Raw genomic sequence first — 8,437 nt, forward strand, 5'->3', positions numbered from 1 at the left:
CCCTCCCGCGCCCCGATAACCCCCATTTGCGGCTCTGGGTGCGGGAGATAATTCGAATGCATCGTGTGTGGGAGGAGATCCCTGCGCTTGTCTTTGGTGCCTTGTAGAAGTGCTTAGGGAGGGAGGGAGGGAGGCAGGCTGTCTGTGCTTCTTTTCTAAATGCAGAACTGCTAGAAAGGCTCATTTGTTTTTAAAAGAGGAAAAAGTCCTTTAGAAACCAGGCAGCACCAGGATCTGCCCGCCAGAGACCTGCGTGGGGGAAGCCACGACTGCCATGCTGCAGGGCCCCGGACGGTCTGTGCGCAGAGCAGAGCACGATGCCTTTCCTGCACGGCTTCCGCAGGATCATCTTCGAGTACCAGCCCCTGGTAGACGAGATCTTGGGGTTGCTGGCGATACAGGATGTGGAACAGCAGAGCACCCTTGAGAGGTAAATAGATGGGGCCCTGAGCAGAGCTCTGAGACTAAACACCCACTGGAGTTTGAGGGGGTGGTAGCTGGAGCTCAGTGATGTAGCTGAGGTCAGGCACAGCACTGGCTGGGAGCAAACCCCAGTCCTGGTGAGCAGCACGTCCCACAGACCCTCCTCCTGCTGCTTTTCTTTGGGAACGTGGGGGTGGAGTAGAGCAAACACAGGGACTGCACATGCTCCCCAGGAGCAGCCCTTTCTGCCTGACCCATGGCAATGATACTGGGGTTCAGCTGTGACCCTGATGCTGCTGCTGCTGCATAATCCCACAGCCAACAGGTTAGAGACCAAGTAGTTACAAGACAAGAGGAAACATCGAGGCTTTTTTTTCTTTTCTGGTGCTACTTTGACCCCAAGATGTGTGCTGTTCGGCTGAGTAACTGGGTGTTTCCATGTGTTTCAAGCCCTGCCTGTCGGGGCAGCGACAGGAACCAGCTCTCGGCTGTGAGACGAGTCTTGGAGAGGGAAACCCACTCCCCATTTTATCAGGAAGGTGTGAGCTATGCCCTGCTGAAGGTCACCGAGCTGGGGCTTGTCCCTGCCGCAGAAATCCTCCTGGAGTTTGGCGCTGACCTCAGCTTTGAAGGTAAGGCTGGTGGGAAGGGGGCTGGGCCTGGCCAGGAGGAACCCACTGGTGAGAAGCTGCCCTGGGAGGTGTTGATAGCTGGGGCAGAAAGAGGGGGTGCTGCCAGCTGAGACCCCCACTCCTTGCTGGGATAGCATGGATGTGCCTTATGGCAGCCCTTGTCCAGACCCAGGCACAAGGATGAACTGGGGGATGGCCGGGGGCTTGGGGGCCAGTTTGCAGCTCTGAGGGCGTTTGCCAGAGGTGGAGCCATGACAAAAGCAGGACCTGGGGTGTCGGTGACAGCCCTGTTGTCACCGGTATCGCTGTGTTCTCCCCAGCTGCCCCCTTCCACTTTTGGTGGGTATCAGGGCCGTTCTGGGGAAGCCCATAATTCTCTCTGACTCTGTACTTTTGTCCTCAGATCCAGTCACCTACTACACCCCCCTGCACATCGCAGTGCTCCGCAACCAGCCGGATATGGTGGAGCTCCTGGTGCACCACGGGGCCGACATCAACCGGAGAGACCGGGTATGGGCTTGGCTACCGAGACACGGCCGAGCTGATCCCCTTTGAGACTTATCTGCACGGGGTGGGTGTGTGGAGACAGCCCTCCCTGCTCCCCACTCGTGAGCCTTGCTGCACTCCCCTTCCCCTTGGTGAGCTCTCGTGCCCGTTGCCTGTAGTGCTCTGATGCTGTGGCAGAAGTTCAAGTTGCCTTTGTCCGAGCAAACGTGCCTCTGCAGTGGGAGAGGCTGGGACAGACAAACCTCTCCCTGTGCACACTCCAGGGAAGGTTCATTTTGATTTTGGGGGATGGGCTCAAATATACTCTTATGCTGGCCATGATGAAGCCCCAGCAGCAGCTCTCTGCAGTCACTTAAACAGTCTTTAATACTTACTAGTGTTTTTTCCCCTTGCTCTGTGCAGATCCATGAGAGCAGTCCCCTCGACCTGGCCAGCGAGGAGCCCGAGCGCTTGCCGTGCCTCCAGCGGCTGCTCCAGCTGGGAGCTGACGTCAACGCCGCCGACAAAAACGGTCCGTGTGCCCCATCCAGCTCCCCCAGCCCCGATGCTTCCAGCAGCAGCCCTCGTGGGTGGGCTAGAGCAGGGCACAGGGTCTGGCTCTTTCCATCTTGCTCCAGTTACAAACTGGTTTGGAGGTTGGGTGCAGGCTGCAGAACCCACCTGGTGCTCTGTGCTTTCTTCTTGTACCTTCGCTTTGCCAGGTGCAGAAGGGGGCTGAAACCAGCTCTGTGAGGTCCATAGGAGACGTGTTGGGGCTGTCCCCTCACAGCCTTGGGTGCTTACGTGCTCTAAAACCCTCTCTGCTAGGGCACGTGTGTCCTGTGGGGACACCACCAGCCCTGCACCTGTGGCCTGTCACCCTGTTCCCACAGCTGTGCGACATCCCAGGGACAGCAGGAGCCTCTCAGAAGGGGAAGGGCTGTTTGTCCCCATGTTTGGCTGTCTGCTTGCTGGGGTGGATTGTTTTCCTTCCTGCCTTTTGGGGTGTCACCCTGTTTTCACCTGACTGACCAATTGCTCCCTTGCAGGAAAGACAGCGCTGTTGCACGCCCTGGCCAGCAGCGATGGTGTCCAGATCCACAACACCGAGAGCATCCGTCTCCTGTTGGAAGGAGGTGAGGGCAACCTTCTCCCCTCTCCATGCACAGTCCTTCCAGGCCTAGTGCTGGCTGATTCTTTGTACAGGTCTCTACCCTCCTCTCAACTCTTCTGTGTTCCCACTTGAGCAAGAGTAAAGCCCAGCAGTTCCAGAGTTAGTGCTGTCCTGGCCTCGCTGTCTGCAGTGCCAGTTACATTCTCTGTCCCTTCCTCCAGGTGCAGATGTCAGAGCTGCCACCAAAGATGGTGACACTGTCTTCACCTACGTCATCTTCCTGCTGGGAGAGATGGTGTGCAGCAACACTGAGGAGGCACAGGTGATCAGTCACTTCTGCTTTCGTGTCACACAGCTGCTGCTCGCCCACGGTGCCAACCCCAGCGAGTGCCCAGCTCCTGAGTCCCTCACCCACCTCTGCTTCAAAAGCTTCAAGCGCCACTTCCCACTGCTGCGTTTCTTGCTGGAGTCAGGTGCTGCCTACAACTGCTCCCTCCATGGTCCCTCGTGCTGGTCAGGCTTCCACATTGTCTTTGAGTGCCTCTGCTCACACCTCAGCGTCTCTGAAGATGACAGCTTCTCTACAGACCTCATTCAGAAGGGTCAGACTCTGCTGGAGCTTATGATGGCCAGTTCGCAAGCCATCCAGCTGCCCAGTAACTTTGAGGTCAACACCAGCAGCTGTAGGTACCATGGGGAGAAGATCAGGACTCTCTTCTGCTCTCTGAAGCAGCTGGAGCGCTCCCCGCAGGCACTGAAACATCTCTGCAGGGTTTTTATCCGTCAGCGCCTTAAACCGTGGCCAGTAGATGTCAAAATCAAGGCTCTACCTCTCCCAGACAGGCTGAAGTGGTACCTCCTCATTGACCATGCTGCTGCCGGGCATGAGGACCTCTGAGCCTGACTAATGCCTCTCATCTCCCCCCTGCATGGCCATCGTGTGCCTACAGCCACCAAATCTCTGCTCTGGGCCAGTTTTCTCTGCAGCAAGAGGTGCTGCTGTCCATGTGCCCACGGCTTGGCCCACGCTGTCCCTCTCTGCTGCATTTTCAGGAGAAGCTTTTTTGGGTGTGACTCTACACACGCATCTGTGGAGGCCTTGCCACTCTGGGGCATGTTGTGGGGAGGTGGGCAGAGCCCCGTGACTCCCTGAGGGTGGAGAGAGCCCCTGGGCCTCGGGGTGCTGGACATGGGGCAGAGGCTGGTTTGTGTGGATTTTAAGAGAAGGCCTGGTGGGCAGAACCAGTGGGGTGGTTTGGTGGTGTGACTGAACAGCCTGTCCCCTCTCTTTCCAGCAGTGCTGGGTCCAGGAGGGGTGGAGCAGTGCTGGGTCCAGGGGGGTGGAGCAGTGCTTTAGGTGAGCGGCAGAGTCGAGATGCCTGGAGGTGCTGCGAGGTGTTCCCTGTGTCAGGAGAGCGCTGGCATCCGTGTCCTGGTGTCCTGCCTCCAGTCCTGGTGGTGGGAGCAGCTGTGGTGGAGGCAGGTTCAGCATCTCCATGTGGCTGCCTTCCTCACTTGCCTGGGCTTCTGAAACCAGGAGCGTGGTGGGGCTGAGGGAAGCGGAGCTGGGAGCAGTAGCCGGCTGCTCCACACCCTCTGAGTTTCTCCTGGGAGCGCCCCATCCTCCTGGCACAGAGGACCATCCACCAAGGACACCTCAGAGGTGGTGGGCTCCACAACAAACAGCCAAATGGATGTTTCTCAGCTTTGTGGTGCATTCCCTGGGTAAGGATGAGGAACAGGCAGCTAACTGCTGAGTGCCTTGTGCTTCCCTCCCCGTTCCTTGGCTCTCTCCCTTGTTGACTGCTCCCAGGACCATGGTGCCTCTTTCCCAGGAATAAAAAGTTGTAGTAGAACTTGGGCTTTTCTTTCTAAGCTGCTACTGGAAGCTTCAAACTCTGGGGCTGCACGTGGGGGTCCTGTGTCCCAGCCGTGGCATCGGCTGCCTTGTGATGTGCCAAAGACTGGCCGCAGTGCTGAGCAACCCCACGTTTTTGTTGTTTGTTTGTCACGGGGGACGGGTGCAAAAGATGAAAAGAGTAAAAATCTCCTCTGAGCAGGTTCACTTCACAGCAGGGGGGACCTGGGATCCACAGGCAGTTTGGCTGCAGAAGGCTTGTCTCCCCCTGTTGCCCTCCCAGCAGCATCTTTTACCTTATCCCACCCTGTGGAACTGGAGCTGTGTATCTTGAATTGGTGTTTAAAAAATATATATAATAATGTGATCAAATACACTCCCCCAACATCTGGAATGGGAAATGAGCAATTAAACAAGGCCTTCTGGGATCCTGGCAAGGGGCTTGTTTCTTCTGCAGGAGAAATGGGGTGGAGGAGAGGACTTTGTGGGGATGGGGAGAATCATGTGGAGGGATGGGCTGCAAGTGGGGTGCTCTCACCCACCTAGCAAGCTGTGGTGCCAGCGCTGGCTGCCTAGTGTGGCATTAGGTGTGTGCCTTGTGTGGCATTTTGGCCAGACTTGACCAAAATGAAGTGGACGTGGCCAAGGAGGAGCTGGGCGTGTTCAGAGCCGGGTGATGGTGTTGGGGGAGCAGCTGTAGTGTCACAGCGTTCGAGCGGGAGGTGCTGGGTGTCACCGTGAGCCTGTGGTAACGGGATGGGGGGTCCAGGGGCAGCTCAGAGAGGGTTCCCCATGAACACCCAGAGCAAATCCTTGCTCAAAGGGCTGCAGGGCTTTGTCTGGGGTGTCCCTATCCCTGGAGGAGGATGTGGGGGACCCAGGATTACATCCACCTCCCTTTTGCTGCATGTGTGGGAGACCTGCTCATGGGTTCAAAGGAGAGGCCACAACAACGCCCCAGAACCTGGTGTTGCTTCTCCAACCCGCTGCAGGGACATGGCAGAGATCTCTCCCATTTTCTTACCCAGCTTGTTGCTGGGAGCAGCAGCAAGTTCAAGAGCAGGAAAGGGTCAAACAGCCAAGGAAGGAAGGGAGCCCAGACCCTCACAGGGGGCTCTGAGCTCCTGTTCCCTGACAGGAGCCCTGTGTGGCTGCGGTCAGCAACCTGCTGGTGCCCAGTGAGCGGGCCTCTGGCCGAGGAGACCCTCCCAATCCCCAAGAGAGCCCCCAAAGGTGCCATCAAGCCAATGCTGTGTCCAACAAAGCCCACGTGCAGGAGTGCAACAGCAGGAAAATGTATTTGGCAAACACTTCTTTTCACAAACAGCAGCAACTTGGAAGACAAAACCCCGTCCTCACCACCAGCCCTGGAGAGAGGGATTTGTGACACCCTCGCTGCTGTTCACCACCCTGTGCCCAAGGCACGGTCCTCACCCCTCCCAGCCCTGGCAGGAACCACCGTGCTGGCTCATGATCCGAGCTGGCCACGGAGAGACCTTCTGCCACCACCGGCTGTTCTCATCTCATGGCAAAGGTGTAGACATGGTAGATCTCATCAGGGAAGTTCTCCTGGCGCTCCTCAGCCAGGAGGTGAAGCCCAGCCCGGCGGATGATCTTACGGACCACATCCAAGTCCCGGCAGACGCTGCTGTCCACATCGTCCATGATCACGCCCTCCTGAGCCATGTTGTCCTTGATGACCACGATGCCGTTGGGCCGCAGGCCGGCACGGCACCGCTTCAGGAAGTCGGAGAGGTGGTTGTCAGTGAGGTGTCCTGGAGGGATAGAGCCAGGATTAGAGGACATGGGGGGGGACTATGGCAGGATGTGATACGAGGGGAGGAGACCACGAGCCTGCAATAGGGATCCCTCCTGATCCACACAACCAAATACTTGATCCATTCGCAGGTGAAAGCTTTAGCCTGGTGTTGTCCAACCCAACTCCATCCAACCCACACCTCTGCCCTTGGCCTCTGAGGGCTGGGGGGAAAAGACCCCACAGTGCAAAGCCCTTGTAGTGCCCACAGAGGGCAGGTCCCCAACCCACCCTCCCACTCACGCTGTGATGCACATCCTCACGCAGATCTCAAGCTCTCCTGCCCAAAGCTCTCCCCAGCACATGGAGCACCTGCCCCTCAGGGGAAGCTGGACAGAAGACAGGCTAGTGAGACCCCCACAAGCCCAGCGACCCTCACCGATGACCCACTGGATCCAGATGACATCGTAGGAGTTGGGCTCTGGGCTGAAGTCCTGGAGGCCGCAGCAGAAGTAGTTGCGCACCCGCCTGCCCTCCTCTCCCAGGTAGCTCTTGGCCTTGGTGAGGAAGTCCTCTGTCACATCCACCATGTCCACCGTCTTGAAGAGGGGCAGCAGCAGCCTCTTGGTGATCCGGCCAATGCCCGCCCCGCAATCCAGAGCACGGGTTGTCCCCGTCCGGTTGGGACCATCCTGGAACAACAACCATCAGGGGCTGAATCCCACTGCGAGGTACCCACAGAGGAGACGTGGGTCAGCCATGCAGGATGGGGCTGGGGTGTGGGGGACCCGTTGCAGAGCAAAGCTCTCCCAACACACAGGTGACGGAAGATCCCATGGAGCAACCTGGAGGGAAGAGCCCAGCTCCGTGCTGGGAGTAGGATGGGGCTTTGGGAGCATGACAGACTGGGCCACCTACCCGCAGAAATCTCTGCAGGAACTTCCTGGAGCTGTTGATGTCAATGCTGGAGATGTGGCCGTAGCCCCCCAGCATGCCGTCCACCGTGGCAGGCACATCCTTCCAGTACTTCTCTGCCTTGGAGTAAAACTCAAACTCGTTCTCCACCACTTCGCTCGTCATGCTGGCCGGGGGGCACGCGCCCCTGCAGGACCTGCTGCTCCTCCCAGACAGAGGAGAAAGCACCGGTCAGGTCCAGAAGAGCGCAGGGGAAAAGCCCCCCCGAACTGGGGAGGCAGGCATCAGCTCTGTCAGTACCCTCATTTCTATTTATCACCCCTTCTCCCTCCCCTAAAAACCTTCAGCTGAGAGCAAGAAGGAACAAAGATCTAAATCCTGATATTTTCTGGAGACCAACAAGCCCCAAACCCTTCCAGGGCAGGGATGCCACAGCCAGACCAGGCATCCCAGAGTCTTGCTCAGCAATATACCCAATTATACTCTTATTTTTTAAGGCTGACCTGCCCTTTTCACCTATCCTGCCTCTTCTTTCCCTGCTTTAACCTTTTACAGATTACACGTTCATCTGTGGTGACAGCCCCGTCAGTCACCTCCAATTACATCTGGAGTTGCTAAAAGTTATCCTAAGCACCTACCTGAGGATTGTAAATCTCGGCCGTGACCGTAAGTTAGATATTTGCAATATAATAAAGTCAAGGTATAATCAGCAATACAAGCTATAAATCCCCCCCCAGACATCTCATAATTCAAACCGCTGTGGATTTGATTAACTGTGCCAGGGATTAGAAACTAGATTTAAGGTGGCCAAAGGGTAAATTCAAGGACTTCAAACACCTTTACAAATAAAGAAATATATAGTGTTCGTGGCTTGAATTTGCTGGCAAATATCCCATTAGACACAAAACCTTTTCTACAGCAGCTTAGGCAGTTTTGGTGGCTCTGCGTGGTCTTCAGGAGCCCGGGGAGGGAGCAGGAGGACACAGTGTCTCACCTTACAGATCACCGGTTGAAATCCAGTTTGGCTCAGTGATGCCCAGAGCTGGTCTGCGCTGTGATCTACGGGAAGCAAAGACAGGATTTTAGTCCCAAATCACCCCTTTAATCCTGCAAGTGTGAACAAGGCTGACTGCAGCTCCTGGGAGCCGGAGGTAAGAGCTGCCCTGACCCCACACGCACCTTCCCGGGGTGGTTGGGGGGCAGGAGCTGGTGCTGCCCCATAGCTCAGAGGCAGCAGGAGGCTGAGCCGCGGG

The 8,437-nt window shown here is 56.9% G+C and overlaps 2 protein-coding genes across 6 annotated transcripts; one reads left to right on the top strand and one right to left on the bottom strand.

Moving 5' to 3' along the window:
* The first annotated feature begins 263 nt into the window (after nt 1-263).
* Nucleotides 264-3,553, top strand: ASB6 (ankyrin repeat and SOCS box containing 6). 2 transcript variants are annotated; one of them, XM_010166016.2, is made up of 6 exons: nt 264-430; nt 874-1,055; nt 1,459-1,565; nt 1,965-2,073; nt 2,591-2,677; nt 2,877-3,553. In XM_010166016.2, the coding sequence occupies exons 1-6, from the start codon at nt 318-320 to the stop codon at nt 3,551-3,553; spliced, it is 1,275 nt and encodes a 424-aa protein (XP_010164318.1). In that variant the 5' UTR covers nt 264-317. The 2 variants fall into 2 exon arrangements, with proteins under 2 accessions (XP_010164318.1, XP_010164311.1); XM_010166009.1 differs by lacking the exon at nt 2,591-2,677 and having other exon boundaries at nt 318-430.
* Nucleotides 3,554-5,790: 2,237 nt separating this feature from the next.
* Nucleotides 5,791-8,241, bottom strand: NTMT1 (N-terminal Xaa-Pro-Lys N-methyltransferase 1). Of its 4 annotated transcripts, XM_010166043.1 has the most exons (5): nt 8,093-8,123; nt 7,188-7,389; nt 6,709-6,961; nt 6,002-6,288; nt 5,793-5,904 (listed from the first exon to the last, which is right to left on the bottom strand). In XM_010166043.1, the coding sequence occupies exons 2-4, from the start codon at nt 7,347-7,349 to the stop codon at nt 6,032-6,034; spliced, it is 672 nt and encodes a 223-aa protein (XP_010164345.1). In that variant the 5' UTR covers nt 7,350-7,389; nt 8,093-8,123; the 3' UTR covers nt 5,793-5,904; nt 6,002-6,031. The 4 variants fall into 4 exon arrangements, with proteins under 4 accessions (XP_010164338.1, XP_010164329.1, XP_010164345.1 ...); XM_010166036.2 differs by lacking the exon at nt 8,093-8,123 and adding an exon at nt 8,179-8,241 and having other exon boundaries at nt 5,791-6,288; nt 7,188-7,386; XM_010166027.1 differs by having other exon boundaries at nt 5,791-6,288.
* Nucleotides 8,242-8,437: the final 196 nt, after the last annotated feature.

Source organism: Antrostomus carolinensis, unplaced genomic scaffold, assembly GCF_000700745.2.
Source record: "Antrostomus carolinensis isolate BGI_N321 unplaced genomic scaffold, ASM70074v2 scaffold33440, whole genome shotgun sequence".
Taxonomy (NCBI): domain Eukaryota; kingdom Metazoa; phylum Chordata; class Aves; order Caprimulgiformes; family Caprimulgidae; genus Antrostomus; species Antrostomus carolinensis.